Raw genomic sequence first — 16745 nt, 5'->3', positions numbered from 1 at the left:
GTAATAAGTAAAAGGTTTTGAGAATGTCGCAGTCAAAATGCATGTTATTTTAAAACCACTAAGGCCCCATGTAAAAAAGTTGACCTAGTTTGAGTTAGGCCAGGTAAGGCTTAGGCTAAATGAGAATAACGGTGGATGAGACTAAGGGTGCCTTAGACTAGCTGAGTGACATTAAGGTGGATGAGGCTAAGAATTATCAAGGGTGAGTGATACTGATGGTGAATTATGTTAATTGTGGCTTAGGCTAAGAGAGACAAACGGCTGATGAGACTAAGGGTGGCTTAGTCCTTGTGAAACTAACGGCATATAAGACTAAGTGGCTTAGGGTGAATAAGACTGATGGTGTCTGTGGCTTGATTAAAATTTGATTACTTAGCCTTCAATTGGCCGCGGCAGATCATGGCTTAGACTAAGTATATATTAAAGTGGCTGATTCTTTCATTCGAGTAACTCAAAGTGGCTTGTGTTTGTGTAAGCTTCACGGCTTACATTGTAAGCATTCTATAAAATTAAACAGCGCGCCTGAATATGAGCTCTAAAAATGACCACTATTTGAATCCATAAGTCGGCAAGAAGGTCAATTCTTTGTATTTCTTAAATTTTTGTGTTTAAATGTATGAATACCTATTAATGTTGAGAGAGTGGTAAGAGCAATATATCTTTCTATATATTTAGAAAAAGCAGATATTCTTGGATGTATGTTTTTGCAGCAAGGCTACTCTATAATTTCTAATATCTGGTTGTCTGTCCATATATCTGAAACGTTTTTTGTTTGCTTTTGAAGATAGAGGTCTTAATTTTACAGGGTTGATTTGCTTGACAAATAAGTATCTACACTGTGTCTCAATTAGTTTAGCCTTCTGTTTGTGTGATCTTTTATAAGTTTTAATAGCTATGGATGTTGTTATTCTTGGCATTATGTCACATTTTTCACATTTTTTTCACATTTTTCACATATGGAAATAAAACCTCATTATGAACTTATCATATTTGGTCACATGTCATCCTTGTTAATGTTATATATTTTGAGTATATGAAAAAAGGCATATTAAAACAATATTATACACATTAGAGTAACTCAGGATTGGGTCAGGTTCAAGAACAGAAAACGGACTCAAAAAAAGCTTTGGAAACTTTTTTCTCGCAGTTTTAAAAAATGCCTTTTTTGGGCTTTGTGAACAAACCAATTAAAAAAGTAATTAAATAAAGATCCAAAACTGATAAAATATCCTTTCATATTCTATGGTAAGGTTTTTTTACTTGAACATGACCCAAGCTGAGGAGGACCTCCGATATACATCTTTATACACACATACTAGAGTTAGAAGAATAGGATAAGAAGCTTATTCTGGATTTTATGTGGTTTAGTTTGTACCAGACTTCCTAACAGAAATGGTGTACTACAGGGTGTGTGTGTGTGTGTGTGCGAGTGTCTGTACAGTGGCGAAGCTACTCTACAAGTACCAGTTTCTATTGGATATTTTATTGTAAATGTAAATTGGGGATCTTTAGGGATAAATAATGGAAGATGAATTGATGTACACTCCCAATTGTGATAAATAAACCCCCCTCTTGAAGAATTAAGGAATCCATCATATTACATCAAGAATATTTTAAATCTTTTATAATTATTTATTTATTATACTTAGAATCCTAACAATCTTAAGCCTCAATTTATTTAAAGGCCTTTTCTTCTTAATGCATAACTATTCTTTTCTAATCTATTTTTGGTTTGTTATTACTGCGCTACTTTCAAATTAACTTGAATGCTTAAAGCATCTATTTGTGGGAACCCAATTACTTTTATTGAAAGTAAATATCATAATAGTTTTCTATTAAGATAAAAACAATATTTCTTTTCCTATCATTGATAAATAGTACTCATTTCTTAATATTTCTAGTAGCGATGTTACTCTATAATTCTAAAAGTTTGGCTGCTGTAAGACACAAAGTAAAGGAACGTAAATTTCTCAGCTTCTATTCAAGATACACTACTGAAACAATATTTCCATTTTTATGAAGCATAATAAACTTTAAAACATTTATGACGGTCGGACTACTTTTAAGCAGCTTTTTAGTGCTTTTGTATGTTCACATATTTCCCAATATATATATTGTGGTTTTGGTCTGATTTACGAAGCCTATTATCAAAATAAAATTTCCAGTTGAACTGAGCATCAAGTATGTAAATTACTTTGACCGTCAGTCCATTCAAAATGACAATATAAAAAGATATTAAATCTATTCTTGACAAATTTCATGACAAATAATCTTTAAATCTCCTTGTCCCTATTCTTATCCATGATTTATTTGTGCCTCGCTACTTATGGATGTTGTCATGCTTGTTATATTTCTGTTTCCTATTGTATGCTGTGTGATATTGATAAATCCTTAGCATCTCTATAAGTATCATCTTCCCTCAAAAATTACACTCAATAAATCCTTCCATCAGAAAATAATATTTTTGATCAGAAGAGAAGGGGTTTGCATCCATCCCCTGCACACTCTTTGACAGGGATCTACAACCCCCTTAAACGGCCATGGGAGTGTAAAGTTAAAAAAGTAACACCCCTTGTTATTTATGAATCATTTTATAGACTATATATGCTGGCAATTGTATAAAATAATTCCAAGGATTTATTTTTGTTATAAACTTATAACTTTATACTTCTAATCTAGATAGGAAAAGTTTCTGCGCTGTTGAAATATGTCAACCTTAAACCAAATATTCTAGATATTAAATTCCTAAACTTGAAATAGAATATTCTAAAATCTTTACTCTTAAGGAGCACAACTACTTTATAACTAGAATTTATACATATGACTGTATGTTCTATACCTAAAAGTAAGATGCAGCAATTTTATCTAATATTTCGAATTCATTTTATTGGGGTACTTAAAGGACGCCTGCAAGAAATAACACGCTTTAACTGCTAAAAGACTGCCACAAGAAGACCCAATACCCCAAATTATAAGCCTTCAGCTTCAATAACAAAAAAGTTCTAGGCATTTCAAAATAGCATTTTATGTACAATGGAATTTTTGAAAGATTTCCAATGCTCATAAAAGAAAAAACAATATTAAATTACGTTGCCTAGACATAAAATTATAACCTTATCTTTGTCAGAAACTTAGATTAACTGTAACTGATTACATTTTTACAATAAAAACACCACATTTCATAGTCAAAATCTATGAAAAAAATTCGATTTAAATTACATTTTCAAACGAAAATCATAGCGGAAACAAAGGGGTAAACTAATACAAGCTTAGCTGTGATTGGTTGTTAAGCTGATTCAGCCTTCTGATTGGCTACAGTACATTCGGTACAACGCAAGTAAAACTTAATTTTTTTTAATGATTTTGACTATAAAAATGGGTATTTTTATTGTAAAAATATAATTAGTTACTGGAAACCTAAATTTATGACAAAAATAAGCTTATAATTTTGTTTCTAGGCCACGTAGTTTAATTTTAAAGTTTTCAACATGAGCATTGCAATTCTTTCAAAATTTCCATTGTACATAAAATGTCATTTTAAAATGCCTAGAACTTTTTTGTTATAGAAGCTGAAGGCTTCAAATTTGGGTTATTTGGTCTACTTGTGGCAGTCTTTCAGCAGTTAAAGCGTGGTATTTCTTGCAGGCTTCCTTTAAAGGCCTTTTCTCTGCTGTATGAAACTATAATACCTGAATTGTTGTAAAAGTTATATTATCTTTTCAATATTTTACTCATCAGCAAAATTTGCACCTTGTGGTTAAAGGTTTAAAACCTTGCAAATTTAAAATCCATATGTCATCCATGATATTATCATACATGTTTGTTTACTTTTATAGAATTTAGGCACAATTTTTTGTTTTCACAGGTTTTTTTCAAGGTTAGGTACTAAGTGGTTTCAATTATTAATTGATTGTTATTATTATACACACACAAGCACACACCTTATTAATAGACATTTTACCTGTTTTTATCAGCATGTGTGCTTGTCACCATGACCTCTGCATTAAATCCTTACATAGGTTTAATGAGCTCACATCAGGGTAATTCAAATAGCAGGTACGTAACAGTATTAAATTATTGTAGGTAACAATATGGTACCTATTATATTTTTCAGGAAGTGTATTATAGTTCTTAATTTATGATATATAATCCTTTGATTTAATAACTGGATTGAATCCCTATTAGAGATTAATAAATTCAAGGTAGTGATCTAAGAAGGTATTTTTTTTAGCTTTTTAGATTGTAAGGAGAGTATGTATTTATGAAATTCCCTCTTGCCTTTGAGTAGTGCTCATTGCCAATACTAAATAGGTACCTATTTGAATTCTCCAGAAAGATCACAGGTATTAACTTTAATAAATCAGATAATATTTCACTGTATAGAAGTAATATATCTCAAAAAAGGTAGCTCTTATAGCAGGTAAGTATATAGCAACTGATTTTTTACAGAAACTAGAGGTAGCAAACAAATTTAAGTGGGCAATAGATTTATATCAGGATTAAAATCATTTATGGGATACACAGGTAATTCTTTAACCCTTATCGCATCTTACCAATATAAAGGTATAGCTTTGGACATTTCATGCCTAGGTATCGATAATCTGGGAAATTGTCAATAGGTAGTTAATTTAATCTCCTGGAATCTCTTCTAAATCTAAACAAAAATTACTGAAGCTATTAGTATCCAATATTATTATGTTAAGGAGGCCATGGGAAAGCAATATTGTGTACCGACCCAGAGGATTGACAAATAATGGTCCCTACAACAAGTAATTTTTTTTTTCTTCTTATTTTTATCCATAATCATAGTTTTAAAGGCATTTTTTGTTAATTGATAATGCAATACTCTTAAAAAAACAAAGAAAGTAAATAGTTTTGTGTATGCAATTCTCATTTTGCATAGCATTATATTACAGACAATCTTCCACAAATACCAGTTTTGTTAGCCCGTGACTTCGGCACCAGGCGCTAACAAAACTGTGTTCAATATTTAGATTTTTTAGAGTATATAAATTTGCAATCTAAAAGATTTACTTTTATCCATGTTACAGACCATGGAACAATGCAGGTAGAAGTTCCTCATCAGAGGAATCAGGTGGGGATGAAGGAAAGGGTCAACATACATTTATAGGAAAGTAATCAATAACAAGAGCATATTTGGTCATAACACCTTATTATACCTAAAAATTTTTTTCTTTGGATAAAAATTTTCTTCCTGCACATTAGATTTCAAATCAATATAATGATTCTTTATTTAAAATTATTCCTAATGTATGTTGAAAATAAGCAGATGAGAATAAGCCATGTGTTGGCCTGTGTTACACAATGAAACTTCTGAAGATGGCAGAGGAAAAGGCTCAGGAAGAGGCTATGGCTGAGCAGGCTAGGCGCAAGGTACAGTATTGTTCTTGTTACAATCATAATTATTTTCTGCCTAGCTGTGTTTAGTGCCCAAGGAAAATGGGGATAGGTAGGCCAAAAGCCGTGGCATATATCCCCATTTTGTTAGGGCACTATAGACAGCTACCTTTTCTGCCTAGTATAAATTATTACATTGTTCTCACTTAAATCCTTTGCCTCTAAAAATTTGAATTTAGTTAATACCTTGGGGAGTGAAAAACCACTGCCCTAAAAAATTCATAGCAAAAAATAAGGGAAATCAACTCCCTATGTCAAACCCCCGTGAGGAAACCGCCCCCTCCCCAAAAACAATACAAATAGTAAAAGAGGAGGGGAGGGGGAAGCTAGAGGCGAAGACAACAGTATTTTATAATGTATGAGCGGAAAGTTCGTTATCTAAAGCCCAAATTGCTGACAGCTAACACTTGAACCCAAATTGCAAACTTTTGTTTTGTAGCCCCAATCACATATCTTAGAGAAAAGTTTTACAAAGTATGTCCACTAAGATCTCGAAAATGTCTGCACTGATAGTGTAACAATTGTCAGGAAAGTTTAGTATTAGTCAAATAAAAACAGAAATTATTATGTGGGATTAACAGGGAGCTAAAAGGATAAGACAATTACCTATAAATTGATGTATATCCCCAATTATGATACACAATTTATCCCTTCACTGGATTACACATAATGGTCCAAATGTTTGGACTCTGAACTTAATGAACCAACCAATCAAAATTCAACAAAAGTCCCCAAAGTTGGTAAGCCAATAAATAAAGCGTTGGGGATTATTTTAGTAAACAGCCAAATGTCCCCTCCCTCCTTGTGGTTGAAGACACAAAAGGTTAGGGGTGAAGCCACTAGTTTACATTACAAGTAACCTTATCATTTTCTTTATTTCAGAGGTTTGACGGATATCTGTATGATTTCTACTAAATATCATATCATTGTATATTTTAATAATATTATTAATGAACATACATGTTCAAATTGTCACATATCATATTTTATCTAATTCTTACTACTTTGTCAATGTTATAAAAATAATATTTGGTAAATTTTATTACCTTAGTATGACTCAGCCAGAATTATGTCCAGTAAAAGCGAATCTTTTCCTATAACTTATAACTTTCAGCATAAAAATATGTTTATGTTTATTTCACTAAAGCAAGGTTCGGCCCGTCGACTGCAAATTGTATACAAAATTGCGGCTCATCAGCAGCTTTTGATTTTCGACATACCTATATGACGGCTCCGAATTTGGATTTTGGACATTTATGGCGGCTTTATCTAGAATACGGCTACAGTGAAGAGACCTTTAATCAAAAGCATTCAATTTACCACCCACATTTAGACCATAGACTCAGACCATAAACGCTTACAAGACAAATACTGACAAACAGACCAGCTAAAGTGATTAGTAGAGCATCTTCGTTACTAAAAGTACACACAATTTTTTTCATTAATGCATTAATGAATATTTTTTGTGTTAAATTGATCAAATTATTAATGGCTTTCATTCTCAAGCTAAAATATTTATTTTCTGAATTATTCCAATATGGATTCGAAACCGATTAATATCCGTTGGATTAGAAACAGTTCTAAGCCAAACAAAAAAAGAAAAATGGTAGAACAGTTTTTATTGCATCGTATTATAGGCAGCTTTCTGGGGATATTGAAATGAAAAAATGTAACATCAAAAACATTTTTGTTAGCCCCGAGGTTAACTGGTATTAATTTTAGGATTTTTATTTCAATATTCGTGGAAAATTGTCTGTAATATTATGCTGTACATGACTTTTTCATAATGGGTGAGAACTGTTTCTAATCCACCGGATATTAATCTGTTTCTAAGCCATACTGGAAAGGTTAATATAATTTGACTGATATCTAAATCTCAATTTTAGTAGCGCGCCAAGCTACTCTATAATTTAATTTGTCTGTCTGTCCGTCAGTCTGCAAGTGCGTCCGTCGGTCAATAACAACCGTTTTTCTATCATTTTTCTCGTATATCAATCTTCTTCTTTCACATTCTCGCTCCATGAGCATGATTTTTTTGTGCTTCGCTACTTATGGATGTTGTCATTTATTTTTTTAACATCATTTTAAACATGGTTTTGAAAGTATGAACTTAAAATTACTTTTTTGCTTCATGTTTGAAACTATTCTTAATTTCTAAAAATATTGAAAAATTAAACATAAATGTTAATAAAAAATTCTACTTGTTTATGATATATTTAACATATAAGTCTGTGCACAGATTCTTAATTTATCAATTATATCTTATTGTATCTAAATAAAAAAATATTTAAAAATTATTATCTTTTTATATTTGATGTAAACAAGGACAGTTATGATCATAAGTTGGGCAGAACTTATTAGCTTAAAAATGGAAAAAAAGGAAACAGTACACTATAATCCCTTGTATAAAAGTAACAGATTGTCTAAATGTCTGTGTATCACAGGGGATCTAGATAACCGCTCGACCATTATGGTTCTCCTTTACAATGAATCTTCTCATAGGTCCACTGAAGATTTTATATTTATTTTGGGGCAGGAAATCCTCATACTACAAAGAGTATGTTTTAAGGTGTGTGTTGAGGTCCATAATCCGAAGCTACACCAAGCCCCCTATTATCTAGACTTACCTATATTTTAAATTAACAATATTTAGTCATTTGAAAAAGACATTAAGAATAAAGATATTAGATTAAAACCTTAAATTCTAACTGTTTTTGTTGTTTATGTTTGGAAATTAATGGTTACTGGTACTCCAATAGATACTGTATTTCATAAATAAAAAATTTTAATTAAGGTAATAATATTTTTAAATGAAAATTATGTAAGACTTTTTAAATAGTACTCTATATAGGAGTTATAAGATTTTTTTACCGTGCTTTCCCACAAAGTCCTTATTGAACAGTGTCTGCAGTGAAACATCCCTTACTTATATTTAAAATAAATTTTTCGCTATGCCAAACCGCTGCAGGGACCTCAACCCTGCAGGGTTACCCACTAACCAATAAAAACCTAACATAACCTAAAGAAATAAACAAAGAAACAAAAACCCACCCACTCCCTTATTTTCAATTTATTTCCAAAATAATTGAAAATGGGTGGTTCAGTGTTCAACAGGGAACTTTGAGGGTGAACACCTTTATTTTTCCTTGGAGAACTAGTCGTGACTGGACTGATCCAGGTATTGCCTGCCTGCGCTCCTCCTACGGATATTCTTGCCCTTATTCCAGAGAAAAGACTATTTGTTCCAGGTTATCATAATGGTATTACAGTTAGGATGTGTGTCGGTAAATTCGACTGTATATAATTCTGTAATAATCACTAGCGGTTTCGCCCCTAGCATCTATGGGCTTTGTTTTCAAAGGGTTAGAAAAAAGGGCTGAAAAAAGCATAAAACTATTCTAAGACTTAAATTTAAAAAAAATATGAAGCTTCCTTAAAAGGAAAAACTCAATCAGTTAAGAAGGTCAAAATATTAAGCTACAGACAACAATCCTTACTACTTTATGTTATAGATTCCAAGAATGACTTGGTAGACTCATATAAGTCTTTATAGTGTTTATGTTATCTGAGAAATCTTCAAAACTAATAATTTATTGTATTAGCAACAAATATTTCTATTTATTTTCCAGTATAACATCTAAATTGATTAATATTTGCTGTATTTAAACCTGTTCTGAGCAATCCTGAAAAATAATGCATCATATCATAGTCAATTGTCTACAAATAATGAATCATAAAATTCATACCAGAATTGACCGTGCCTGTAGCCCGTCGGGGCCAACAAAACAGAATTTGATCTTATAGTTTTTCATTTAATTATCAGTGGAAAACTGTCTATGATGCTATAAATAAATGAAGGTTACAATTTTGTATGTGGGAGTTTACCATTAAAATGATGTCACAAAAAATTGTTTGTTATATAAATAATTTCTCTTATAAAAGTACACTGATTTATTTAAGTCAAGTCGAAAATGGGAATAATGGTAATTTATTATGATTTTATGTGTCGTTGTCGAAAATATATACTTATCGCCATTGATAATAAAATTATTGGTTGGAAAGTTCTGTCAATGCTAGTTTGAAACCAACCAATCAAAATCATCCAAAAATCCAAGTGCCCAACGAATAAGTTATATAACGCGGTTATAAAACTTTACTAGTGTAATTTACAATCCAAAGCAGACACCAAAGCTGTTTTTTGAGGGGGGGTGGGGGGTAAATGAGCGATTTTAAACATCCCTTTACCCCCCCCCCCCCTCCTAAGGAACCCTAGAGGCCTCTAAGGGTGTAAAGACGGCGTTGCTACAAAAGACCTACTCTACAAAAGACATACCCCTACAAAAGACCTACTCGTCGGTTCTACAAAAGACCAACGCCTACAAAAGACCTACTCTACAAAAAATCGTAATGCTAGAAGGTCATGGCCGCAGAGCTCGGCCCCCTGGCCTGCCTAGCCGCGGGCGCTCGGCCCCCTTGCCTATAACCTAACCTAACCTAACTTATATGTAATAATGTATGAATGTTTATCGTACATTAACTTAATTATATCTTAGAATTTCGTTGATTTACAAAAAGTGGTTGGTAGATTTTTTTCAAATTTTAATATTTTGTTTTACAATATTTAGGTAAGGTTAGGTTAGGTTATAGGCAAGGGGGCCGAGCGCCCGCGGCTAGGCAGGCCAGGGGGCCGAGCGCTGCGGCCATGTATTGATTATGTATTACTTTATTAATAAATTTGATGTTTATATAACAATATATATTCGTAGGTCTTTTGTAGAGTAGGTCTTATGTAGGGGTAGGTATTTTGTAGAGTAGGTCTTATGTAGGGGTAGGTATTTTGTAGAATAGGTCTTATGTAGGGGTAGGTCTTTTGTAGAGTAGGTCTTATGTAGGGGTAGGTATTTTGTAGAGTAGGTCTTATGTAGGGGTAGGTCTTTTGTAGAGAATGTCTTTTGTAGCAACGCCGTAAAGACTAGTAAGGCGATTTCATGAGAAGAATAAAACTCTTTCTTACCGACATGATCCTTATAAATTGGTAGATAATTGGCTTAACTAATTACTACACCTACATTTAGATTTCTAATACCACTTCAATTTTTAAGAGGAACACAAATATCTAATTTAATTAAAAATCCTTGAATTAATCTAGAATTAATCTTTTTGAGAAAGCAAAATATTACAAAATAAAATATTTTGTAGGTGTGTTAGATAGATTTAGAACAAATTATGTGGTAAGTTTCTTATTAAATTCTGACAGAATATAATTCATCACATGTCAAGAAACAAGGACGATCACGTTGAAAAAGAGCGAATAATTTATACAATAATTGTCATTCTTGTTTTTATAGGAAGCTTTGGCGTTTCTGCAATTCAATTCAGGTTTTGTCCTGTATAAATCTGGGTGAGTGTATTTACAATGGAGCTTCTCATACGTCTAGGGAAGGTTCAAAGCTATTTTTGAGGTGGGTACCACCAATCTCCCGAAAGTATTTGATTTTTTTTCTCTAAAAATTCTATTCTTAATTCTAACAAATACTCATTAAATCTCCTTGTCCGTATTTCTATCAATAATATTTTGTGCTTCGCTAAAGGAAAATTTCCCCACAACCCCCTTCCCCTTTTCCTCCACTTATTACCCACCCCTCTTCAATTACATAAAAAAACAAGATATATCCACATCTTCTTTCAAAGGTTTCGTGATTTTTGTAAAATTGATTGTTATATAGAATAGCTAGGCCTGATTGCATCAGTGACAAAGATACATACAACGTGTATAAAGTTTCTTAGTTATTGTTAAGTATTCCTAAATGTAGTAATGTTAAATAAGGCTTTAGGGAAGCTTTAAGGCATTCTTATGATGTTTACTAGGGGTTCCTATTTTAATTTTAGTTAGGTTAATTTTATATCAAGGAAAAGCAGTTTCAGGTTATTTTTTAAAACAGCCAATTGTTTTTCTAGCTTTAAAAAAAATAAATATTACTATCTTTTTAAATTTTCATCACAGTTCCTCGTAAATCCCGTCACATACATCCTATCTGTGTTATACATAATACGTACCAATTAATCCTCGACTAAGGCCTCTTTAAAGATATTATTTGATTTCTATAATTATAAAGAAAGGTTAGCTAAAATATTTTATAGAGTGTGAGGTAAATACAATCCTTATACTAAAGTAACAGGATGTCTGTGTGTTTGTACCGAAGGATCTCGCTAACCGATGAACCGATCGGGTTCTCCTTAACAAGGTAGCTTCTCATAAGTCCCAGGAAGGTTTTTTACTATTTTGGGGGAGGGTACCACCACCCTCCCAAGAGAAATGACATAGAAATCAAAATTTTTTAAAATTTAGGGGAGACTTCAACGTCAAATAAAGAGGTATCGTACATAAAAATTTAACTTTAACAAACAAAAACATTTAAAGTGCCACTAGAGGCCTCTAGGGGCGTAGCCGCTATTAATCATAAAAAGAGGTAAGATGTTAGATGTCTTAAAGATTTAGAGGCCTCTACAGGCACTTAAGAAAAAGGGGGAGGAGTCGATCCTCAACTGTATATTTTAGCTTTTCTAAAGTAGAAGAGAGAGAGGATTATTATTTTTTCAATGAGCGAATATAAGTTTTAACTGTAAGATATAGTATGACGACATTTTAAAGCACTTCATCTAAATTCTAATATTTTTATTAAGCAGTTACATATAATTACGTCCTTTTCGTACATTGGTAGGTCCGATTTAATTAAGGATATTGTCTGTATCATAATTTTTATTTTTTGGATCTGAAGCCGATTGAACAGGTTCCCACCCATACATTAAAAAATATGTATATTAACAGATAATTTCGGCCCTTCGAGGACATCAAAAGTGATATCTTATAATTTTTAATTTGATATTCGTGGAAAGCTGTTTATAATACGATGCGATTTATAACTTATAAAGAATACTGTATAATCAAATTTAAAAACTAATATTTTATTTTCTTAAACTGTTTAACAAGAATGACAACATCCATAAGTAACAAATTAATGATGGAAAACGTACATAGTTATTTATAGAGCAAATGTTCAGTGGTCATGAAAGAAAAAGAAAGATAGTGATTTTTTAACAAACTTTAATAATCACAAAACATTTGTATCTATAAAATAAATATATATATTGAAATACAAATATATATGCATCAAAGTAGCATGACTTATAGCCTTACAGGCCATGTAAGTTGTTTAGTGCCCTGTGGTAAGAGCTATCTTAACAAAAAAAACAGATTTGCCGAGAAAATGACATATTCCCATAGCGTTGCGGATGGAATGACGGAAAATAAAACAGCAGACAGTTGAAGTTGCTTTTTCGTTAATAACAAATCTGCTAAATTTAGAACGATAGGTTTCGTGATTTATATAAAAATTTTCATTTAAAGAGGTTTTGTGATTATCCTAAAACTTATTAACTTTAATAATATGGTACATCTATAATACAAAGTAGAACGATGTCTGTCTGTCTGTCTATCTGTCTGGAGCTTTAGATGAAGTAAGTGACCCTATACTATCCTTCTTTAATCTTTATCTAAGGGTAAGATTTGTTTCCAATAATTGTTTCATCCTTGTTTTATATTATAGAAGCGGCTTCACCCCTAGAGTACTCTAGGTTCACTTGAGGAGGGGACAGTTGAATTCAATCACCAATTTTTTTTTATTTTAGATTTTTAAAGAAAAAGAAAAAGCTACCCTGTAAAGAAGAGCCCTATCATTTCAGCGGTTAGCGAGATCCTTTAGTACAGACAGATAAACAAACATACAAACATCCTGTTACTTTATTATAAAATTTTCATTTCACTGATTTCACCGGCCACCAAGGAATAAAAAGTAAAATTTACTTCTCCTTTCAGCTTTCTCTGTGTTGTAGAACTTTTCATTTTTATTACTTTTTTTTACTCCTCTTTATTGCATAACATCAGGGATATGTTATCTAAAGTTTATTTGATTTTGGGGGGATAGGACTTTGTGTTTGCTGATTTTTTCTGTTCAGAGGCACATTACGTTCCCTCTCCATTAATTTTCATTTCCTATTTTTTCCAAAATGAGGAGGGGGGGGGGGAGTTTCAATGGCTAAAAATAGATTTGAGGGATTCCATAACCCTTTAATAAATATTATTGAAATTTAAAAGCTTAGATAAATCTGGTTTTCAAGACCTAATTAAATTTTAATTTATTATTTACTAAGTATATTTGCGATTACTTTTATTTAATGAAATCTTCCAATTTTTAACATGTACAAAACGGCCTGACTAATTGCTTCAAGATCCATGTCAGATCTATATAGGAAATAAATGTCTATAAACGAGCTCAAGTTTTCCAAGGAATATATGATTACAACTGTGTGTGCGAATGGGGCGTTTGTCCATATTTAGGTATGGAGACCGCTCTTCTATGAGTACTACTAAAACCTAATTTTAATGCAATACACATAGACATTCTCATCGTCGGTTCGCTTGTTTAGAATGCTTAACCCTCTATTCCCACAAGTATAATACGAATTTGGTTGAGCTGGTGGAAGCTCAACAAAAGACCCACGCGAAGTATTATGTTGCTTTAACCTAAGAATAAATGGTTGGTTTTGATATTCGATCAGAATCATATAAGTATATTAAGTATTAAGGAAGGAAAATGTTTTTATAAAGTGTATTTATATCACAAGTGCATAAGTTAAGTATGGAAATATTTACAGGATAAGTGTTAAAATTATAAGTAGAGTAGGACAGAAATATGCCCTAAGTCCCAAGCAGTGAATTGTGCTAAGTGTTAGAGTTCTAACATAAGGCCTGAGCTCAATTCATGCTAAGTACTAAGGGGCCTAAATTTAAACTACAATGCATGCCAAACAACTAAGTCATTACCTTTTAAAGCCAGAAAGAGAAGTTGATGGTAGGAGAGTTAGTAAATAACTGAATAAATTCAAGAGGTACATGCTATAACATTAGCTCTGGACCAGGATTTTAGTGTTTGTCTGTGCAATTAAATATCTGTGTGTTAATATGTGACGTAAATCAGGCATGGTTGTAGGCATACATATATGTACTGGTTATTTATATGATTACATTAACTATAAACATAATATCTTTAATAAGCATATACTATTAGCAAATCACATACAGATTACCATGAATAGGCTGTCGTTACCTGTATATGGTGTCATATAGGTAGAGACAGGCCTATGAATGCATAAATTGATACAAATAATGCCTTGGGCCTAGCTAAAGTAATTGTGTCTTGCCCCTGAGTGCTACTAGTTAATTGCAGGGCACGTGTCAATCAAAGGTTCATAATATGATCTATAAAGTGTTGATTTTATATCAAGCATAGATAGATAGTTGTGGATGCGAAGCATTTCTGTAAAAGTCTCATATGTACGTTCAAAGAATTTGAAAATTGAGGATCGCATCTCCAATGGGGGTAAGTTGTTAAAAAAGAAAAAAGAGAAAAAGAAAAAGTTTAGTAGTCCCAGTATATAGGCATATATAGTAAACTATAATGTATTCCAAGCTAAGTTAAATACGCTTTCCATTAAGAAAGTATGCTTTGCGTATTTTCATAGCTGGGTATACAAGATGATAAACCTCCCAAATAGAATACATTCTTTTCTTGAGGGGTTTAGTTTTATCTAATATTGTCACATCAATAAATGTTTTTGCGTTGGTTGTTCTGGATAGTTCAGCTTCTTCTGATGATGAACTAGGTGGTGAAGTGCTCTCGTTCGAAGTGTAGGTTGAGGTTGGGGGTGAGGTAGATATGTAGCCAAGGGCGTCCACTTGTGCTACCTCGTTTCCATTCTCGTCCAAGGTGATTGAGTGATTTTCCAGGTCATAGTAGAGTTGGTTGAGGTCATTGGTAGAGAGGGATAGTGTGCTGCTGGAGCTAGTGTCACTATCGGTCTCCACTCTACTATCTTCTCTGGTAGTCAGGGCTGTATTTAACAAGAAATTCCTGATAGTGATGGACAGGTTCTCTGAGAATCCATCGTACTCTGGTGTGGTGATGATGTTGTTGTTCTCGTCTATAGTGTCAAGGTGTTGACAGGAACACAACCGCAATCCGTCCAAGGTAGGGTGGTGGTAGGGCTCCAATACTCCATGATCATCTAGGTTATCTCCAGGCTGGTCCATGGTAGATCCTAAAAAGAGTTAGTGCGCGTGCTCCAACCGGTTCCTTGGGGTATCCTGGCTATGGTAATCTAAACAAAAGAAGTTTTAATAATCTTTTATTAATCCTTTTATCCCTGGGATATTCTAGAAATTCTTTCGTTACAGATAGACCTATAATGGATTGGTTAGTTATCTCTATTTCTGTTAAATATAACTGTTTCCTGAATATAAACAATATTTTATATAAAAATGTATAAGTACAATTAGTATTTACATATCGTATTATTTTCTTTGGTTACATTACTCGTATGTATGTAAAAATATAAGATTTTACTAACAATAGTTGGTAACCCTTTGTTTGTATATTTTGTATATGTACATATGGTTTACACCATTGTTGGCATTAACTGTATTTATGTTATTTTTGACATGAATAAATTTTAATCATTTTAAAGACTAATATCTTACATTACGTCGTTGTCAAGTGTACCTTATAGACTTAATATCTACAAAATATATCGTTTGACGTCCGTAATTAAATTTTACGTAACAATAAGTTGTCAACCCTTTGTTTATGTTTGGGCGGTCAAAAGTGATAGGGGTTGGATTTGAGCGAGGTTATAAAAAGCTGGCGGCCCAGTAATTATGCTCATTTATATAATAATTGTCTTTGCGAGCGGAGCTTGCGTTCGAGTGTTTAATTTTACCGCTAAATTCCAAGAGAATTTATATAAAAGTGATAAAATATAGTAACCCGTTTGTTTTATATGAATGTTTTTATGTTATAGATTGTTGATATGCCCATTATTGCATTCGTTAGCCGCTATTTAAGACTCAAGAATCTTATTTTCTTCGTCGATAAAGCCTTTATCACTGTATTTTTAAACGAAAGTGGGTTAGAAGCAATATGGGTACATCTTCAATATATGACAATCTTGTTTTATATAATATTTGTAGTTTTGATAGGACATATCTGAGTCATCAGGTAAATTGATGTACCTTGTTTTGTTTACGTTTTCCGTCTGCAAAAGTTAAATTCGTTCATCGTAAACAAAACTTATATTGACACAGATATGTTCCATCATTCTATTCGTTTTAACTTTTGATTACAGCGTTCCCCTTTTTATAATCAAAACTTATTGAGTCCTGATTCAACTCTTCTAAAACAATTTTACTATAGGTTTTAAAATAAGATTTT

At 32.3% G+C, this 16745-nt stretch overlaps 1 protein-coding gene across 1 annotated transcript; it reads left to right on the top strand.

Annotated features, from left to right (window-relative positions):
* The first annotated feature begins 1361 nt into the window (after positions 1 to 1361).
* On the top strand, positions 1362 to 7715 carry LOC145329688 (uncharacterized). The gene is made up of 6 exons (XM_080174048.1): positions 1362 to 1407; positions 3953 to 4056; positions 4704 to 4769; positions 5052 to 5107; positions 5291 to 5394; positions 6301 to 7715. The coding sequence occupies exons 1-6, from the start codon at positions 1393 to 1395 to the stop codon at positions 6331 to 6333; spliced, it is 378 nt and encodes a 125-aa protein (XP_080030174.1). The 5' UTR covers positions 1362 to 1392; the 3' UTR covers positions 6334 to 7715.
* The last annotated feature ends 9030 nt before the right edge of the window (positions 7716 to 16745 follow it).

The sequence above is a fragment of the Acartia tonsa genome, chromosome 10 (genome assembly GCF_053477335.1).
Source record: "Acartia tonsa isolate MP-2025a chromosome 10, ASM5347733v1, whole genome shotgun sequence".
NCBI classification, from domain to species: domain Eukaryota; kingdom Metazoa; phylum Arthropoda; class Copepoda; order Calanoida; family Acartiidae; genus Acartia; species Acartia tonsa.
Note: the sequence above shows the minus strand (reverse complement) of the source record. Positions and strands in the feature narration are given on the sequence as shown.